The sequence below is a fragment of the Perognathus longimembris genome, chromosome 1 (assembly GCF_023159225.1).
Source record: "Perognathus longimembris pacificus isolate PPM17 chromosome 1, ASM2315922v1, whole genome shotgun sequence".
In the NCBI taxonomy this organism is placed as follows: Eukaryota; Metazoa; Chordata; class Mammalia; order Rodentia; family Heteromyidae; genus Perognathus; species Perognathus longimembris.
In genome coordinates this window covers 121,282,880-121,304,182 of record NC_063161.1, presented here as the reverse complement: position 1 = coordinate 121,304,182, position 21,303 = coordinate 121,282,880, and the positions used below count along the sequence as shown (strand labels likewise).

The window sequence follows — 21,303 nt, the reverse complement described above, 5'->3', positions numbered from 1 at the left end:
AGGTTTTGCCGGGGAACTGCTCCTGAGTCAGCAAGACGAGTCAAACAGAGACTGAAATATTTAAATAGACATAGATTATCCAGTAGACAGAGGAAACATGTTTAAGGTACCAGCAAAACCTAAGCGATCTAATTTCTAATGTATGCTTTTAAAAGCAATAACTAGAAGAAAGTTTTAAATTTGTAGTTTCGTTTGCTTCCTAAGCTCTAGTTTGGTTCCGTTTTTCATTGCATTAAATGTAAGGGTGGACAAGGGACCGTACTGCCTTCGTGTGATCTCTCCCTTTCTATAAAGTATAATATATTAATATTATATACCATAATATATGTGTCTATATATGTAGTATTGCCTTTATATAACTATCCAAAGCATTTTCTTCTCTGTGCCCGACAAGAAGGCAACCGGTAGTGTTTCCCTCGCATTCTTACTTGCTTACAAGCAGAATTCCACCCCCCCCCCTTAAGAGCCAGCCCTTATACAAGGCATCACACACGTTTCAGACAAAAAAAGAAGCCCTAGCCCGGCCAGACCTCCATTTTGCAACCCCGAGGGAGGGACTACAGGCTGACTTGCCAAAGAAGAATTCTGAGCAGTATTTCTGGCACAGCACCTCATCATGAACCTAGTGCCGAAAGCTATAGGTTGGGCTACGGAGGAGAGAGAGTCACTTGAAACAAAGCCAGGTCACCGCGGCGAAACCGATCTTTAGTCCGGGCCTTACCGTCGGGAGGGGGGCGGCCGCGCCTTTCCTTCTGATCAAAAGAGGAAGCAGGGCCGGGAATGTGGCCGAGTGGTCCATTGCTAGCACGCTTGAAGCCCTAGGTTCCATTCCTCAGTACCCCCTACGAAGAAAAGCCCGGAAGTGGCGCCGCGGCTCAAGTAGTAGAGGGCTAGCCTGGAGCACCACGAAGCTCTGGGACAGCGCCCAGGCCCCGAGTTCAAGCTCCAGGACTGACACCATGAAGAAAAAATAAGAAGCGTTTGACGTTCAGAGCCCTAGTTTAAATTTGGCAGGGAAGAAGCCCACCCCGGTTTGGTTTTTTTCTTCTTCTAGTTTCACTGCCATGCACTTGCAGTAGGGAGGAAGGAAGCGGGAGAAGCTGACTCCCGGCTGCAGCAGCCGAGTAGATCAGAAACTCCTGTGCGCCTTTCCCGGGCCTCCGCGTGGAGGGAGTGCGGGCTCCGCGCCCCGCGGAGCAGCAGGTGGGGAGGGAGCTTCCTCCGTCGCGGATGCGGGAGAGAGCCCCTGATTTCACTGGGGACCGCGGAGCCGGGCGGCGTCCCGGACACGGTGTTTTCTGAGCGCACAGCGCCCCCGACGGCGGCCGGCCACCGCGGTGGGGAGGGGGGCGAGGCGGGGTGCTGCTGCCAATCTCCGGAGGGAGCGGGGCCCGCGGGGCCGCGTGGCGACCGAAGGCGGGGAGGGCGGGGTGGGCCGCCCGTACCGGCCAGCCCAGGAAGTGCCGGGGGTGGGGGGAACCTGAGCGGGCCTGAGCTTGGGAGCAGATTGGGGAGTGCAGGGGAGACCGGCGTGGGCCTGAGCTTGGGAGCAGGTTGGGGAGTGCAGAGGAGAACTGCGTGGGCCTGAGCTTGGGAGCAGCATGGAACTCTCCGGAGACCGGCTGGCCACGGCCGCCGCCCGGGGCCGCGTGGACGAGGTGCGGGCGCTGCTGGAGGCCGGAGCGCCTCCCAATGCCCCGAACCGTTATGGGCGCAGACCCATTCAGGTAGGTGAGCGCGGAGGATCGGGTCGGCCAAGGAGAAATGCAACTAGATAGCACCTCAACTCAACAAAGAAACGACACCGTTTCCTGGGGGCGAGGGGGTGGGGAGCGAGTGTTTTGATGTGTGCGGGGAGATTGGAAGGGGTGGGGGATGTCTCAGCGAAATTCTCGGGATTTAGGAAGCCTTGGAAGGAATAAGAAGATCCAAGGGTGTAGATCAAAGTGCTGGGACCGTGTGTGTGTGTGTGTGTGTGTGTGTGTGTGTGTGTGAGAGACAGAGAGAGAGAGACAGAGAGAGAGAGAGACAGAGAGAGCGAGAGAGAGCGCTTTGTACTTTCTCAGACACAGAATTTGCAAACGAAGGTATTTATTTCGAGCTTGTTTTCTTCCTGGATAAGGGAGATTTCGTTGGAAATCTACTGCTTTGTATGTTGCAATAAATATCAACCAAAGTTATTTAGAAACTGTACATTGAGTTGGTTCCTGACGTACCACAATTTCTTATCACAAATGTAATTATCTCACCAAACAAACGCGTTTATAATTCTAGAGACCCGAAATCTTAAAAGAAAGAAGTGGGTTCATGAGGCTTCCTTCCTTTGGGAAGCTCTAAGGAGCATTTTTTTAATTTAAATTTTATTTTATTTTGTCAGTGGTGGGGCTTAAGCTCAGGGCCTGGGCACTGTCCCTGAGCTTTTTTGCTCAAGGCTTGAGCGCTACCCCTTTGAGCACTAGTGCCACTTCCAGTTTTCTGGTGGTTCATTGAAGAGTCTTGTGGACTTTCTTGCCTGGCTGGCTTGGAACCATGATTCTCAAACCTCAGTCTCCGGAGTAGCTAGGCTTACAGGCATGAGCCACCAATGCCCAGCATATAGAGGATTCTTATTTCCTATCCTTTCCCAGAGTCCCACAGTTCTAAATTCCTTGGTGGGTGGCCTCTGCCTTTTCTCTCTGACCTCTCCCTCCCTGCCTGTTTCTTGACTTTGACTAAGACCCCTTTTGTAAGGTCACCTGTGCAAATCCCGGATCATTTCCCTTAAAATTCTAACGAAGCCATCGCTACAAAGTCTATAATGCAACATATGACAAGCTTCTGAGGATCAGAACAGTTAACATCTTTGGAGGCGGGGGTTTTATTTGGTGAAATGTTACCACTGCTGGAAGGAATTTTAGGACCAACTGGTCACACTTTCCCGCTTCATGCTTGGAAAAAAATCCCTTTACATTTCAGGAAGATACCAATAACAACTTTTATATGAGGAGGTTAATTTATATGAGGAGGTTAATTTCCATGCAAGCGTGCAAACACGGGCATGCAAACACACACGCACCACACACTTAAAAAAATCATCACCATATCCAAGCTGATACACATGTGGGAACTACACAGAATCCCTGAGCCTAACAATCGCTTTGCAAAATGACAGGAACCATATAGGAAATGAGTCTGTAGTAAAAGCCAGTTCGTCCCTGGTGTTTTTATAGCCTGCGTGTGGCTACAACACCGGCGAAGAAGAGATGGAGAAGAGATGGTGGGATTCTGTGTGTGCTGAAACATGAAATGGGCGTTCGTTTCCTTTGAATCAGCCATGTCCAGCACCCTGTCCTCACCAGTGTCCCCATCTCCCGTGTCCCGCAGGTAATGATGATGGGCAATACCCGCGTGGCAGAGCTGCTGCTGCTCCACGGTGCGGAGGCCAACTGCGCAGACCCCGCCACGCTCACCCGACCCGTGCACGACGCGGCCCGGGAGGGCTTCCTGGACACGCTGGTGACCCTGCACCGGGCCGGGGCCCGGCTGGACGTGCGCGATGCGTGGGGTCGCCTGCCCGTGGACCTGGCTGAGGAGCGGGGCCACAGGGACGTTGCGCAGTACCTCCTGGAGGCTGCTGGGGGACCCTAAAGTGGCAGCCACGCCCACTCAGGTGAGGACCAGTGGTCCAAGTATTTGGAGAGAGAGGTGGCTGGCAACGATCGTTCCTGAAAGGAAAGTCATGTCGGGTTCGCTCAAGCTCATACAGCCAATCTCGCCAGAGAGGCAGAGAAGTTACCCGTCCACAACACTCACAAAAGCCCGTCTCCTCCTCCCCAATATCACCCAGGCTTTCCACATTCGCAAACCAAATCCATAGTTTCCAAGGAGAGCTGCCTCTCTGCCTTAGGCAGTGTTTGCCAAAGATTCAAGGATCGTGGGGTATCTGGGATGGAAACTTTACAGTCTCCGCTTCCAGTGACCCTGTCTTCCCTCCTTCTTGCTTAACTAGTCCTAACATTCCCCCATTCAACACCTTCATAATCTCAAAGCCTTATTTCGCCTGCGACTCCAATCTTCTCACCCAGACCTCTGTTTATCTCAGTGGCTGGCTTTACTCTGAGTTTTTCTGGAGAGAGAAAATTTATATATAGTGCCAGTCATGGGGCTTGAACTCAGCGTTCTGAGCACTATCCTGAGTTTTTGTGCTCAGTGCTAACACTCTACCACTTGAGCCACAGCCTCCACTTCTGTCTTTTGTGGTGGCTAATTGACGATAAGAGTCTACTGGACCAGGCTGACTTTGACACAGTTATCCTCAGATCTCTGCCTTGTGAGTAGCCAGTAGCTACTTTTCAAGTATTTGTTTCATATCTAAACAATTTTTACATTGTATTTAATTTTAAATAATGTCTAAAATTACTCAGTATTTGAATAACTTTAAATCAAATAAGTACATCTAGCAACATATAAAATTAACATGAATATTTTAAGTGAAACATGACTTCAAAAGTATTTCAATGTGTCCTATTTTGGCTTAGAAGTGAGACTGCAGAGAGCCCTGGGGACAGTGTGGAATCTAGCCCAAGGCAATTAGATAAGTTGACAACACTCTTAGGAAAGCTCAGCTTTGAATAGGAAGTAAAAGGTGAGAAGATCTTTAACCTAGCCACTCTTTATTTTAGCTCACATCAGAAATTCAAGTAGAAGGAAAGGCCAGTCCATGGTGCTGCTGCTTTGAAGTTGACTAAGAAAGGAGAAGCCATCAAACAGAGATAGTCTACCACCTTCTATGGCATCAAAGGAATACATTCAGTGTTCCTTAGTAACTAAGGCACACAACTTAGTCTTTCTTCTTTTTTCTTTCTTTTCCCCCTCCTCTTTTTTGCCCTTTTTCTAAAATCCTTCCTCTGTAAGTAAAATTATAGTGTCTTGCTAACTGGTTTCAGGAAAGCCTATGGATAGCAAAATTCTAAGATGCTCAGGTTTAACATGGTATTTATCTTCTCCTATTTTCCTCATTGACTTTAAATTTTTTTTCACATTGTTGAGTATAGAACCAGGATCTCACAATGCTAGGCAAGCATTTACCAGTAAACTCTAATTCCCATCCCCTCCTATGTATTTAATTTCTAATCTGTATCTCTAGGTAATGTCTAATACCTAATGTGAAATAAATGATACAAAGTTGTGACACTGAGTTATTAGAGAATAATTATTAAGAAGCAATGCCTACATGTTCTGTACAGTGGCTACCATGTAGTCCTAACTACATTTCCCAATGGAGATTAGTTGAACTCACATACAGAAAACCCAGGAGTAAGGAGAATGGGGAGCAAGCTAGTGGCCCTAGGATGGGAAGAACTCAAGTGAGTTCCCTAGTTCTTTCTGTACTACTCTAAGGTGCCCCAAAAAAAAACAATGTCTGGGGACTCAAAGAAAGGAAGTGGGTTTGCACCTCACTGCTGAAGCAGTGCAACATTAGCACTTAGAATTCAAATATACATGCAACCTCATGGGGCCATGTGGAGACAGGCTGTGCAAGGTGGGAATGTTGTTGCAGGACTGATATTTAGAACAGACACACAAACTACAGGGCAGACCCTGTCACCAGGGTAGGTGGAGCCAAAGAAAAGGAAGCTATTTGGAAAACCCTGTCCAAACCTTCAGATAATGTGGAGGGGAATGCAGGAGAATTGGAACAGGCAGCTGGTTTTTTGACTTTTGGTTTCTTTTGGCTTTCTGCAGGCAGACGTGATGTCCACGGTCCACTGCGAAGATAGAAGATTGCTAGAATCTGTGCCTCCTTTCCCAATGCTGCTTTTATTTTTTATTTTTTGCTTCAATTTAGAAAAGTAGTGCTTAGCAAAATAAGAAAAGCTTTTCTTTGCATTGCCTCACTAACCCAGTAAAGTTACATTTCTGTTATTGCTTTTGTAACACTATAAAAGGCGTTTTTAAAGGCTGAACGGTATTCTTGGCTTTTGATTGGGTGGGAGCTTGGGGGGGGGGGAGGGTGAGGGCCAGGCCCTCAGGGCGCGTGTGTTTGGACACCTTGCTCTTTTCCGGATGCCCTAGTGACACCGAAAGCTCAAAGCAGTCACAGGCTTTCGGCTTTTCTTGGATAAAAACGCTGGTAAATTAAGAGCCAGGACCCTAATTTAAAAAATAATGTCTTTAATCAACGTTTATTGGGGGCCTGTTTCGGCTCTGTACCAGCGATATAGAGCAGGAGACCTATACGAGGCCATCATCACACGCAAGCACGCGCACAAAGCCTAACTCTTGTTTCCTGGACCGCAGACACTGGTTCTGAATCTCCGCCTTTTTTCAAATACTTCTTAGAAAAACTCTGCAGTTGGAAAACGACACGACACATGCCGTCTCAGAGTTTATTTGGTTGTTGGAAGTTTTTAACTCTTTTCCAGAACTTCCAATTCCGAATTTTTGCTTCTCCGCCCCGCGCTTCTGTGAAGCCCCTCGGAGCTGCTTCGCGCCCCGTTACCTACGCCCCTTTGGTTTAATGTTGGGCAATTGTCTCTGATGGGCCACGTTCTTCCTTCACGGATGCCAGCACCTGTGGCTCACGCCCAGCCTTTCTGTTTTCTGGGCAGGGGTCCGCCATGGTTCCGTTCCCGAATCCTCTAGCCTAACCACAGACATCGCGGCATCTGCGCTCCAGCCCCGTACCTCACGGATCCCATCGCGCCCTCCCTGCCCCCGCTTAGGAGCTGGTCATCTTTTCAGCTTCTTCCAGTCGGTAGACTACGCCGTGGCCTGGGCACCGCGGGGAACTCAAAGACACCCGTTACCAGGCTCAGGGCCTTGGCCAGGTGGAGCAATCCCGGGGCGCTTGAGGGGAGATTTTCTGGAAGAGCCTCCGGGTGGCTATGAAGCCAGCGCTCCCGTCCGGCGCTGGCGCCAGGCTTCCCCCGCGCTGCTTGAATGGAGATGGGAGACACCGGCTCCGGCCCGTACGAGCCCCGTGCGAGGGCACATGGGTCCCCGCCCCACACCCCCCCCTCCCCTACTCAGACCCACTCCACCCAGCCACAAACACACAGAGAGAGACAGAGAGACAGAGACAGAAGCTCAGACACACAGAGATAAAGACCACAGAGAGACGGAGAGAGAGAGAGAACTAGAGGCACTGGAGAGAGTGGAGAGGCATTAATGTCACCTCTGGATGCGAGACTGGGGGACTGGGAGAAGGTAAACAGAAAGGTGAGGGAGGGGGCTTTGCCATGACCATCAAGGGACTTTAGAATCAAGAGAACAAAGAAAAGATCCTTTTGATGGAAGAAGAGCCAAGCATTCCTCATTGTGCCCATCTTGGAGCTGCCCTTGACTCCCCTGCATCTCTGAGAAGGGAACTGTAATCCTTTGTAACAAGTGATATGCAACAACTTCAATAGCCATAAATGAAAATGGATGTAAATTATGCGGTTTCCAGCACTGCTAATAACATAGCTATTTAAAAGAATTCGGCAGATCTAGAAAATATGACTTCCAATATATATCGTTGAATGGATAAAAGAGAGAGAGGGAACTCTATATGCAAAGGAGTTTTGGGCTAGACTCATGGCTTATTGGTAGAGTACCTGCCTAGGAAGCAGGAGGCCCTGAGACTCCAGTACTGTCAAGAAGAAAAAAGTAAAATACTTTAAATGTAGAAATATTCTCATGTGTGTTTTTATATGCACAAATTATATCTACCTACACACTGGTGGCTCAAGCCTGTAATCCTAACTACTCAGAAGGCTGAGATCTGAGGATTACAATTTGCAGCCAGCCCAGGGAGAAAAGTATGTGAGATTCTTATCTTCAATTAACCAGGTATCTGTTTATTTAGCAGCACTCTGGGGCTTATATTTGCTAGGCATGCAGTCTACTATACTTTTCCAGATATTGTCACATAGTTTTGTCTCTGCTGGCTTTGGACCCGAATCCTCCTACCTGTGACCTCTAGCAGAGCTCACTATCTGATCTATTGCTTGAGACAAAGGCTTACTAACCTTTTGCCTGGCTTGACCTCAAATAGTGATCCTACAGCTCTCCATCTCCCAAGTAGCTGGGTTTATTCACTCGTGTGTGTGGGGGTGCACGTGCTTGCATGCGCGTTTGTGTGTGTGTGCTCATCCTAGGGCTTAAACACAGGACACTGTCACAAAGCATTTATGCTCAAGGCTAGAGGTCTATCTCTTGAGCCACATCACCACTGTTGGCTTTTGTTGTTTAATTGGAGATTAGAGAGAGTCTCATGGACTGTCTTTGAACCATAATTCTCAGATCCCAAGTAGCTAGGATTACATGTGTGAGCCATAGGCACCAGATTATTAGCTATTACTTTAATGTGGCTTTCAGGAAAAGGTTGTTTTCTCTCATCTTTGTTTAAAATATCGTTTTATTATTATTATTAAGGTTTTGTTCAGAGGGTTTACCATCAGGTAATAACTACATTTTTTGGACAATGTCACCCCTTCCTTCATTTTCCCCAGTTTGTTTTTTCTCATCTTTAAAAATAAAAAGCAACATCCAGTTGCGAAATTAGAGTCCCATCTTATCAAAAGTTCCATCTCTAGTCAGACTTGTAAGTTTAGTACTTCTTCCTGTCCATGCTTCTGAAGTTTACTCCTTAGTCCTGGGTATTTTTCTCTCCTCGTAGCAATAAATTGGACTATAAGCCTCTGATTGGTGAACCCAAATGATTTTTTCTTTATAGTGCTGGGTAGCAAAGTCAAACTCATTCATTCGTGGAAAGTGTGCTATTACTGAACTACATCCCTCAAAGGTAGTTTATTATCTTATCTTTCTTATTTTATGTACAATTCCTTTCCCTATGTTTATTGGTGTGTTTGGCACTGTGGAGTACTTCCGTGTTAAAAACTTCTTTACTATAGGACCCCATTTTCTTCTGGTTCTCTAGTTGAATGAATTTCCTTTTTTGTTTCTGTGGTAGACTCATTTTCTCCCTCCATTTGAGTTTTAAGTGTGGACATTCTCTAGGTAATATCACTGGACTCCTTCAGTTTACATAAAACAAAGAAAGTTGATCTGTTTCCAGAGTAGTTAAACTAAGTTCACAACAAAACTGAGTGGAAACCCCAGAGTTCCCATTCCACCCTGTGGCTACTCTTGTCCAAACCCAGAGTTCCCCTCTAACCTTCTTCCCCATACAAGTTCAGCTCTCTCCATTCTTGACCTGTGCACCACACATGGTACATTTTCCATAATTAATTCAATGCACCAAAATAGCATCATCACCCAAAGGGCAATGTTTATACCAGGGTCCACTTCCTGTTGTATATATTATAGATATGAACACACACATATATACACATATAACAGCATGTATTCACTATTGTAACAGCATTCAAAACCATTTCACTTCCCTAGAAACCCTCTGTGAGTGTCAATTTTCCTCTTATTTTCCAGTCCTTAGTCACCAGTGATCATTTTACTTTGTCCACAAGTTTCTCTTTTTCAGAATGGCAAAAGGTAGGAACCATAGACTATGTAACATTTTAGACTGTTTTTTTTTTTTACCCAGTACTATCCATCTAAAGTTCCTCTGTATCTTTTTATGTTTGAAAGCCCATTTTTTTATCACTGAATAAGTATTTCATTTTTGAGGAAAAACAAAAGTTTGCCTACTGAGGAACATCTGGGTCACTCCCAAATTGTGGCAATTATGAATAAGCTGTTATGAACCTTAGGTAAACATGTATTTTCAGTCTATCTGAGTAGCTATCAAGGAATAGCATTGCCACATCATATGATAAAAAGTTTTACAAAAAAAAATAACCAAGTTATTTTCCAAAGAGACTATACTATTACTATTTTGCATTCTAGAACCAAAAGTTCTTATTGTCTGACAACCTTATTACCACCTGTGATGAACTGTGGAGTTCATCATTCTCCTAAGTGTTCAGGGTTGGCTCACTGCAAAATGTATCTAACTGATCTCATCTCCTCTGTCACTTTCCCTTCATCCCTTTCAAATCTTAAAACAATTGCAACAGGTGCCATTGTTCTACTCTCACAGATACAATCTACTTCAACCATATTCATTCTCATCCATTCAACTTGCAAGTTCCTCCTTCAAGTACATCCTGTTTCTCTTTCCCCAGCACTACCCCTCTATTGACCAGCAGCTTTTTATCATGGTTTGCTGTTTCCATATATAGTTGAGATACACTGTAAAATCATTCACCTTCTGCCTTTCTTCTTCCTTTTTCCCTTCTGCTTCTTCTCCTAGGTACTCTTAGATTTATGTTCTACGATTATACATCTATATTATATATAATTATTTACATAAGTACATATACATATGTATTATATGTATAACATTCAACTAAGTGTGCAGTGGTATCATTGTTCTTTCAGTGTGCAATTCTCTAACTATATAGGAAATTGAATTTAGATGTTTACTTGTGTTTAAGGCAAGTAAAATTGTTGGGTAAACAGTACATGAATTTAAGTTTGCTTTGTTGTTTTTGGCCAGTCCCGGGGCTTGGACTCAGGGCCTGAGCACTGTCCTAGGCTTCTTTTTTCTCAAGGCTAGCACTCTACCCCTTGAGCCACAGTGCCCCTTCTGGCTTTTTCTGTTTATGTGGTGCTAAGGAATCAAACCCAGGGCTTCATGTATACGAGGCAAGCACTCTTGCCACTAGGCCATATTCCCAGCCCTGCATTTAAATTTTGATAAAAGATCTCAATTGTTTTCCAAACATTACTCCTTTACTCATTTTTTTTTTTTTTGGCCAGTCCTGGGCCTTGGACTCAGGGCCTGAGCACTGTCCCTGGCTTCTTCCCGCTCAAGGCCAGCACTCTGCCACTTGAGCCACAGCGTCACTTCTGGCCGTTTTCTGTATATGTGGTGCTGGGGAATCGAACCTAGGGCCTCGTGTATTCGAGGCAGGCACTCTTGCCACTAGGCTATAGTCCCCAGCCCTCCTTTACTCATTTTTGAAAGTGGGTATAAGTAGCCTTTTAAATATATTGAGTTTTTATATTTAAACAAAAAGTTTATCTTCACATACCATACCTGTTCTTAAATATGGTCACCATGTCTATTCCACAGTAGTATAAAACACACCAAGGTTTTGGCTTTTTGGCAAGGAGGCACAATCCCTCATGCAGCAAAGATTCCAAGGAAAGACACATCACATATCTGATTTTTCATCTGACTTCAGTGAAGTTTTCCTGTTGTTTTCTTTTATGTAAACTGAGGTGCTAGAAGAATTTGGCATAACTTCACTGATTCTTTGCAGGGACAAAAAATTAAAAAGGATGACCAAATAATTAAATCTGAAGAGACAGCAAAGAGCAAAGAAGGAGTAGAAAAGGGGAGAGGGGGAGGAGAAGAGGGAGGGGGATGATGAGGAGGGGATTGGAGGAGGAGAAACTCCAAAACAGAACATAAACATTAAACATAGTGGTGAGAGAAATATGAAAGAGAATTAATCTTTGTATTATTATTTATTTATTTATTTATTTATTTATTTATTTATTTATTTATTTATTTTTGCCAGTCCTGGGCCTTGGACTCAGGGTCTGAGCACTGTCCCTGGTTTCTTTTTGCTCAAGGCTAGCACTCTGCCACTTGAGCCACAGCGCCACTTCTGGACATTTTCTATATATGTGGTGCTGGGGAATCAAACCCAGGGCTTCATGTACACCAGGCAAGCACTCTTGCCACTAGGCCATATTCCCAGCCCTCTTTTTATTATTTTGTCAGAGTTGTTCTACCATTCTATCTGGGCAAGGCAGAATGCTTAAAAAGGCCAGATGTCTGTTAGCAGTGCAAAATGAATGAGTAATCATCTTAAGTATCAGTTCCTGGGTTCCTAAAATCATTATCAATTTTTAAACCATTGTAAATAAAGAAACTGAAGGACTTGCCTCTCCCCTCTAGGTCCATTCTCTCTATGTATCCAAAGATGGAATATGAAGGATTGACCCCCACCCTATTGCCTCAGGCCCATACACACACCAGGCAGGAATCTCAAAATGTGAACCTGCTTTGATATGTAGGCACCAGGCAAAACCTCAATATGGGAACCTGCTTTGATATACAGGCAGGACATCTCACCTAGGCCCAGCAGTAAACAACCCTTTGTGGGCCCCAACTTCCTCGACCTAATGGTGCTTTCAATAACCTGCCTCCTTGTTCAGACCCCATATAAGCCTGGTCCCAAATTCACCCCCTTGCACAACTGCCAAACCTGCAGGAAGGTCTGTGCCTGTCGCTGTTCCTCAGTAAACAGTCCTGTTGATGATCGAGTCCGGCCTATTCCTTTTCCATTCTCCTCCATTTTCCCAACAGAAAAGACATGTAAAATTTCAAATAAGTCATAACTGAATGTGAGGGCACATTTGATTTGAGAAAAGAAATCTATGTATTACAACAGTGCTATTTTCTACACCAAGTTCCACACACAGAATTGGGTTTGTGCTGAAGCTTATGAAGACAGAACTTCTGACCCCTCACTTTGTCTGGTTCCTGATACACAGACATATGATCTGACAGGAAACAGAGATCTCTGAATCAGAGCACAAACCATGTATTACTCACCAAGCATCCTAATGCTGGATTCTCCGAGTTTCCGTCTCCAGGGGGGATGGAACGGGTGCCAAATGGCCACTTTTGTTTGCAGATGATTGTACCACAGGATAGGAACTTTGCAATTATGAAATTTATAACTTATAATAAGGCTGCTACATTTTTTCCCTTGTCGCCTGTGGAAACTTATTCCAAAATATAAATAAATAACCAAGATTGGAGAAGATGATACTGCAAGAGCTCCAACTTCACTGTTCTGAATGGAGGCAAGTGGTTCTAAATCTCTCCAACATTTAAGACATGTGTTCTGGTTAATGATATTGTAACCAAATTTGCTGGTTCTCTTTTGCTTAGAAGCCCTGGACCATGAAGAAAACTGATGATAGAAAATTATATTCCAACAGTCCCTTTCAAGATCTGAAGGTGACTGGGGGCACTGGTGGCTCAAGCCTCTAATTTTAGCTACTTAGGAGGCTGAGATCTGAGGATCACTGTTTGAAACCAGCCCAGGCAGGAAAGTCCATGAGACGTTTATCTCCAATTAACCACCTGAAACCTGGAAGTGGAACTTTGACTCAAAGCCAGCCTTGAGCAAAAAGCTCAGGGACAGTGTCAAGACACTGAGTTCAAGCCCCAAGACTGATGACCAAAAACAAACAAACAAACAAACAAACAAAAAGATCTGAAGGTAGGTAGACATTGGTTTCCATGATCACACCTTAATTGCAAAGTAAAAAATTTAAAAACAAGAATTTTGCATTCTTTAAGAAAAAGTCCTGGGGCTGGGTATATGGCCTACTGGTAGAGTGTTTGCCTCGCATACATGAAGTCCTGGGTTCAATTCCTCAGTACCACATATATGGAAAAAGCCAGAAGTGGCACTGTGGCTCAAATGGTAGAGTGCTAGCCTTAAGCAAAAAGAAGCCAGGGACAGTACTCAGGCCCTGAGTTCAAGCCCCAGGACTGGCAAAAAGAAAGGAAAAGAAAAAGTCCTTTGAACTTGGTTTCAGTGTCCTCCCCTGCAAACTGTGCTTGTCCATTTATAAATGTGTCTGCAATTTATTTTCAAAAAGTGTTGGTAAAAAGAAAAAAAATCATCACACAATGATTAAAGGAACTTCACTTCTCCCTCCTCTATCCTTTAAAGCTTTCTCAAGTGGTGGTGGCTGTTTTTTAAGCTCTTGCTGCTCTCTGGACATAGGCAAGTTTCTTCTTGCTTTCATTGCTATGTTTAGAATATTTCCCCTCCTTTCTAAAATTTACTCTTGTTATGCAATCACTCCCATTCTTAATTTTAGCTCTTTAGCTCAGTCTCTATAAATCTATTTCTGTCTAATACCTTAATGTGCAAACAGATGAACATTCTCTTGTTTCTCTGCCTTGAGCTCTTTCCTTAGATTAACTTGTCATCCACTCTACTTCAGCCCCATGCTCATGCTCAGCTCCTGATTAAATCCTTTATAATCTTAATTTTTACTCATTTTATCCTCTGATCATTCTATATCCCATTACTTTTTCACTTTGTGGGAGGAGAGGGGCTATCATGATCTGTAATCCATGATTCTACCACCTTTTTATGGTCTTTCATCACTTTTTTTTTTTTTTTTTTGCCAGTCCTGGGGCTTGGACTCAGGGCCTGAGCATTGTCCCTGGCTTCTTTTTGCTCAAGGTTAGCACTCTGCCACTTGAGCCACAGCACCACTTCTGGCCATTTTCTGTATATGTGGTGCTGGGGAATTGAACCCAGGGCCATATGTATACGAGGCAAGCACTCTTGCCACTAGGCCATATCCCCAGCCCTCATCACTTTTTTCTTACCTTGACTCTCAGACTCTTGTTGCTGTTGTTGTTGCCAGTCTTGGGGCTTGAACTCAGGGCCTGAGCACTGTCCTTGGCTTCTTTTTGCTCAAGGTTAGCACTCTACCACTTGAGCCACAGCGCCCCTTCTGGCTTTTTCTATATTCGTGGTGCTGAGGAATTGAACCCAGGGCTTCATGTGTACGAGGCAAGCACTCTTGCCACTAGGCCACATTTCCAGCCCTCTCAGACTGTTCTTAAACTTGACAAGCTGAAATCCTAGTTAAGGGCCCAGAGCTGGTGGCTTATACCTGTAATCCTAGCTATTCAGGAGTCTGAGATCTGAGGATCATGACCAACCTGCTGCTCCTCTAAAAAAAAGTATAGTTCTGTAATAAGGTTCTGAAAGGTTTTCTTTTCTTTTTCTTTTTCCTGTAAAGCAAGCAAAGCAGCAAATGGTAATTTTCAAGTGAAGTGGGGTTAAGGAAAGCTTCTTGTAAATCCAGTTGCATTGTTTGAATTAGAGACCAACAAGGGTTGCACTTAACTGGATTTTTTTTTTTTTTTTTGGTCTGGGGTTTGTACTGGGGCCTGGTAGCTGTCTCTGAGCTTTTTTGCTCAAGGCTAGGGCTCTACCACTTAAGCTAAGTGCCACTTCTGGTTTTCTGGTGGTTAGTTGGACATAAGAGTTTCATGGACAATTTTCTGCCCCAATTAGCTTTAAATTGTGGTCCTCAGATCTCAGTCTCCTGAATAGCTAGGATTACAGGCATGAGCCACCAGTACCTGGCTACAACTATACATTTTTATGAATGGAATTAAATAATGCCTCAGAGTTGCTTCAAAATTATCTAGTATGGTAGAAACAGAGAGGGTTGGGGCAATAAATGAACAGCATTGCCCACAGGTTAAAAATGATCAAATCCAGGTGGACACTCGAGACATATGTTTGCAATTCTAGATACTCAGGAGGCTTAAGTCTGAGGATCATGGTTCCAAGCAAGTCTGGGCAGGAAAGTCCTTGAGACTCTTATCTCCACTTAACTACCAAAAATCCAGAAGTGGAGCAGTGCCTTAAGAGTAGGAGCAAGCACTAGCCTTGAGCAAAAGAGCTCAGGGACAGCACTTAGGCCCTGAGTGCCCCAGGACTGGGGCATAAATGCACATACACACATACCACCCCCTCTCCCACACAAGCTCTAATTTGCATGATTGACATACGGTATCTCTTTTTAAAAAATATTTATTTATTGTCAAAGTGATGTACAGAGGGGTTACAGTTTCATATGTAAGGCAGTGGGTACATTTATTGTTCAACTTGTTACCTCCTCCCTCTTCCCCTTTCCCCCCCGCCCCCCCATGAGTTGTTCAGTTAGTTTACACCAAATGGTTTAGCAAGTACTGCTTTTGGAGTCCTTTGACTTTTTATCCTTTGTCTCTCGGTGTCTCATTTTTTAAAGTAGTTTTCTGTAATTGAAATATCCCATATATAAATGCTTATTTGAAAATAGTGTCTGTAATTACTGCACCAATTTTTTGCTTTTTCAGCTCTTAACCCACTCTCTTCAGAGTTTTGCTTTCAATACCCCAAACCAGTATTCATCACATGCACAATGACTTCTCATCAATAGATGCAATGGTCAATTCTTCATCGTCATCTTTCCTTGTAATATGTGTTTGAAAGACTATCATCATCCTTAAATCCCTTTTCTTCAAGTAGATCTAAGACAACATAATGTCCTTCTACCTCACCTGTCCTTCCATTCTACTGTTTTTAGAAGGTTTGGCAACTTCTCCTTGACCTTTTCATGCTGGAATGCTTTTTTTCTTTCCCTTATACAGAATTCCTTGGTAATATCTTTTAGCTTTTCACCATGGCATAGCAGAAAATACCTTCCTTATGTGAACCACACACAAATTTCTATCTTTAACCTTGACTCTCCAGATTCAAGGCTCTTATATCCAATTGTGTACTTAATACCTTCATTTAAATATTAGCTAGGCATTTAAAACTTCATATAAGTGGACTTTGCTGAAACTTACTCTACTCAATATTTTCTTCATTCATTTGATACATACTTCATTATTTTTTTCCCTTTTGTCAGTTGTGGGGTTTGACCTCAGGGACTGAGTGCTGTGCTTGACACCTTTTTTTCTCAACGCTCGTGCTCTACCACTTTGAGTTACAGCTTCACTTCTGGTTTTCTGGTGGTAAATTAGAAATAAGAATTTCAGGGACTTTCCTGGTTTTGAACCGTAATCTTCAGATCTCAGCCTCCTGAGATCACCTGGCATCAACTTCATTTTTCAGTTGTCAGATTAAAAACTCTTACATTGTCATTGATTCCTTCCCCCACTTAATTTAATAAATCCTGTTGCTCTATTTTCAAAATATTTTTTTAGGGGCTGGGACTGTGGCCTAGTGGCAAGAGTGCTTGCCTCGTATACATGAAGCCCTAGGTTTGATTCCTCAGCACCACATATGTAGAAAAAGCCAGAAGTGGCACTGTGGCTCAAGTTTGCAAAGTGCTACCCTTGAGCAAAAAGAAGCCAGGGACAGTGCTCAGGCCCTAAGTTCAAGCCCCAGGAGTGGCAATATATATATACATATATATGTATATATATATATTGAATATATAGAGAATTAGAATCTATCCTTTACAAATTTCTTTGATTTCCATCACCCTTGTCTTGGTTAGTAATAATTCTTATCAGAATGACTACCACAACATTTATATGTTTCCTGAGGCTACCATAACAAAGTACTACAATTTGGTGGCTTAAAATAATTTGTTTCTCTCTCATAGTTTGTAAGTTTAGTGGTCCAGTGTTGGCAGAGCAAAGCACTCACTAAGTGTCCTGGGCAGGTGACATTCTAGATTTGGGGGCTTCAAGTTTCTAGGAATACTGGGGAGTTCTTGGCTTGTAGATGTATCATTCCAACTCTGGCCATTTTCATCAGCCTTCTCTCTTACATCTGTATCCAAAACTTTCACTTCCTAGAAGGAAATTAACCATTTGATTAGGGCTGACCTCATCCAGTATGATCTCATCTTAACACATAGACATCTGCAAAGAATTTGTTTCTAAGTGAGGTCACACCCACAGGCTCCAGATGGACTTGGATATTGGAAGGATGCTCTCCAACCAGTCAGTCTCTTTGTTAGGTTCAAAGCTGTTTTACATTGCTCCCGTACCATACATACAGATAGACATAGACTGAGCAATCTCTTAAAATGTAAACAATAAAATGTGTACGTGAATATTCATAACACCTTTATTTCTAAGTAGCCAGACTGGAAACAATCCAGTGACAAAGGATAAACAAAATGAAGAGTAGATAGCAGATGGAATATAATTTAGTTCCAAAGTAAGAAGTGCTCATACAATCTACAACATGGATAAATTTTGGACATATTATGCCAAGTGAAAAAAGTCAGGCACACAAGGTCATAGATTATATGATTCTCTTTTATGTGAATTTTCCAGAATAGACAATTACAATTCCTGGTAATATAAGCTTCCATTCTTACTCTTTGTTTGTTTTTTAGTTAGTTAATTCTTATTTTTGAGACTTTGGAAATTTATTTATTTAAATTTATTTAAATTTTATTATTGAAATTTCATTATTTATTGAAATTTCATGTATGTGCTTGAAAGAATATTTGCCATATTATCCAGCATATCATAAGTTCTGTATTGTATTTCCATATTTTCTAGTCTTCTACACTCCTAGAATAGTGATTTATTTTAAAAAGTGGGGAAGGCATATCACTAATGTCAACTTTTTTTTCCTCAAGTTATGTTGGCTTTAATTTATTGCCTTTTTAAAGTACAGCCTATTCATTAAGGGCTAATGAATATATTAAATCTTCATGACATTAGTTCTAAGTAATTTTCCATTTTCTACTATAAGATGACAATCTCTTCACAAATGTCAACCTTGATGTTCTAAGCAATTGAAATAATCAGATACTGAACACTGGATGTTTAAACAAATTCTTCATAATCATCAACACAACTAATGACTAAAGCAATCTCATAAATCCAGTAATTCTACTGAATTATTTTCCTATGCCACATTCTGGATTTTATACATTCATTTTTCATTTTAGTGAGCTGTGACAGTTTCTTCCAGCTGTTTAACAATTACTAAGGCTTTTGTGAGAATTTTTCTTGCAGTCTTGAGTCATATATTTCAGGTGACCACCTACAAAAGGCAGCGATGATCATTCTGAAGCAAGTCTGAGCATGTCTTGCCCACGTTTCCTGGCAGCTGTGATCTAAATGTACTGTCCATAAGCCCACTCTGAAATAGCCTGAGACAGAAATAATCTAATAAGGCAGGCTTCTTCACTCAGTGCCACAGAAAAAAAATCAAGAAGTCCTGAAATCCTATTTCCTCACTTGTAAACACTGTACTTGGGGAGGAGGTAACAGAATTTTATTTGAAGATAGTTGTACATCTAGTTGAATATATATATATATACATATATATGTATATATATATATTTCTTTTTGTGGGTTAGGCAATTTGAATTCTGGGCCTGGGCACTGCCTCTCAGCTCTTCAGCTCAAGACTCAAGGTCTACTAGTTGAGCCACCATGCCACTTCTGGTTTCTGGTGGTTTATTGGAGATAAGAGTCTCATGGACTTTCCTATCTGGGCTGGCTTTGAACCGTGATCCCCAGATCTCAGCCTCTTGAGTAGCTAGGATTACAAGCATAAGCCACAGGTGCTCAGCAGTTGAATACATCTTATACACAATAGCTTATTATACTTGTAATTAACCTTTTAAATTCTTTCCTGTATGCATGTCTTCTTACCTTTGAAATTTATGTTCTAGTCAGAATTTAAGTGTTTTTTATATAGTGGCTACATACAATGTATTGTTATTTTTGGCTTTGCCCCTAATTATCTGCTTATCTTTTTAACTTGTATTTTTATTTTTTGGCCAGTCCTGGGGCTTGGACTCAGGGCCTGAGCACTCTCCTGGCTTCTTTTTGCTCAAGGCTAGCACTCTATCACTTGAGCCATAGTGCCACTTTGGCTTTTTCTGTTTATGTGGGACTGAGGAATCGAACCCAGGGCTTCATGCATGCAAGTCAAGCATTCTACTGCTAAGCCACATTCCCAGCCCGAAAATTCAATTTTTTTAAGAGCCCTTAGTGGTGATAAAAATGATCTTGCTCCACTCCTGCAGGCATTTTAGGCCTTATTATTTGATCAAACTGATCCAGGAAAGCTACATATATGCATATATGAAGAGCCTTTACTGAGAACAATAAATAAACACAGGGTTTATTGCTGGGTGCTGGTGGCTCACACTTGTCATCCTACCTACTCAGAAGTGGTAGAGAGCTAGCTCTGAGCAAAAAATCTTAGGGACAGCACCCAGGCTCTGAGTTCAAGCCCCACATCTGACAAAAGAAGAAAAAAGTAAATTACTGGATGAAGAATACTTGTCAGAAAGCCCCTAAATGTACAATTTGCAGTCTTAATTTAAGTGCTTCCCAGGTTTGACTTCACTGACCATCTAGCATACTTGGAAGTGTACAATGTATGGTTAATGTCAGGACATTCTCATGTGTGTTGGCCATGCTACAGTATAACTACACTTTTTTTTTAATATTTGAAGAATTTCGAATCTTATGAATACTTGAGTTGTATGGTAGGAGTGGATGAGCTACTACTGCAGCTAACAATGCCAGATATGTACTTTCCTTTCCTTTTATTACTAATAAGGCACAGATATATGACCTAGGTAGGCCTGGTCAATTGAAGCTACCAGATGAAATCTGACTCTCCAGTTACATGAAACCAGGGGTTGGAAAACATCAGCTCTGTGGTGGGAATGGCAGTATGTGAATTAGAAAGAGTGGGTTAATTGCTGGACAAATTTTAAAAGATATATCAATGCATTTTTCTTGGGTTACACTTGAGCCGCTATTCCTCCTGGTGGATTTTGTGACCTCCTGAATGATAAGGTTTATGAGTTTTCATTTTTAAACTTTAGTTTTGTACTTTAGTTTTGGTGTTTCTTTAATTTTGTGGTTTCTAAGTTATTCTGTGTCAAATCTGTAAATTAATTAGGGTAGTATTGCCATCTTAAATTTTTAGTTCTTATAAACATTATGTAGCTTTCAGAATTTTGCTGTTGTGGCAAAATGTAGACAATGTTTATTCCCTGTAACTCTTTTAATTTTTCTGGCAGTGCTGGGGATTTGAACCTAAGTCTTGAACACATTCTAACACTGAGCTACACCTCCAGCTACTAATTTTATCCTTTTAACCATTTTCAGCAAGTTGGTATTGTTAAGTATATTCACATTGTACACTTGTCTAACTTTTCATGTTGGAAAATAAGTTTATGTCCATTATGCATGGACTTTTATTCCCCACCCCCTTCAAACCCCTGGCTACTACCATTCTTTCTGTTTACAAAGTTGATTACTTTAGCTATCTTGTGTAACTGACCAGTTGGTGGTGGCAGCATAATAGCATTGGTTCTTTTTATTTTTTATTTTAATTTTTTTCTTATTTATTGTCAAAGTGATGTACAGAGAGGTTAGTTTCATACATTATGCCTTGGGTACTTTTTTTTTTTTTTTTTTTTGCCAGTCCTGGGCCTTAGACTGAGGGCCTGAGCACTGTCCCAGGCTTTTTTTTGCTCAAGGCTAGTACTCTGCCACTTGAGCCACAGAGCCTCTTCTGGCCGTTTTCTATATATGTGGTGCTGGGGAACTGAACCCAGGGCTTCATGTATACAAGGCCACTGGCCATATTCCCAGCCCTGGGTACATTTCTTGTACTGTTACCTCCTCCCTCGTTCTCCCCTCCCCCCAGCATTGGTTCTTGTCATGCTTAAAAGAACCTTCCTTAAACCTGAACTTTTCTGCAGTTTAGCCTCAGATGAGAAATAGTGATTTCCTTTCCACTCTGGGATGTCAGCTGGGTATACTGA

The 21,303-nt window shown here is 42.6% G+C and overlaps 1 protein-coding gene across 2 annotated transcripts; it reads left to right on the top strand.

Moving 5' to 3' along the window:
• Window positions 1–1,485: 1,485 nt before the first annotated feature.
• Window positions 1,486–20,716, top strand: LOC125360604 (cyclin-dependent kinase inhibitor 2A-like). 2 transcript variants are annotated; one of them, XM_048358738.1, is made up of 4 exons: window positions 1,486–1,727; window positions 3,364–3,649; window positions 5,508–5,514; window positions 20,707–20,716. In XM_048358738.1, exons 1-2 carry the CDS (start codon window positions 1,602–1,604, stop codon window positions 3,625–3,627), a joined length of 390 nt encoding a protein of 129 aa, XP_048214695.1. In that variant the 5' UTR covers window positions 1,486–1,601; the 3' UTR covers window positions 3,628–3,649; window positions 5,508–5,514; window positions 20,707–20,716. The 2 variants fall into 2 exon arrangements, with proteins under 2 accessions (XP_048214695.1, XP_048214627.1); XM_048358670.1 differs by lacking the exons at window positions 5,508–5,514; window positions 20,707–20,716 and adding an exon at window positions 5,725–5,945.
• Window positions 20,717–21,303: the final 587 nt, after the last annotated feature.

Coding starts and splice junctions, on each gene's coding strand:
- LOC125360604 (XM_048358738.1), top strand. CDS start 1,602: ATGGAACTCTCCGGAGACCGGCTGGCCACGGCCGCCGCCCGGGGCCGC. Junction 1,728..3,363: donor ATGGGCGCAGACCCATTCAG/GTAGGTGAGCGC, acceptor CGTGTCCCGCAG/GTAATGATGATGGGCAATAC.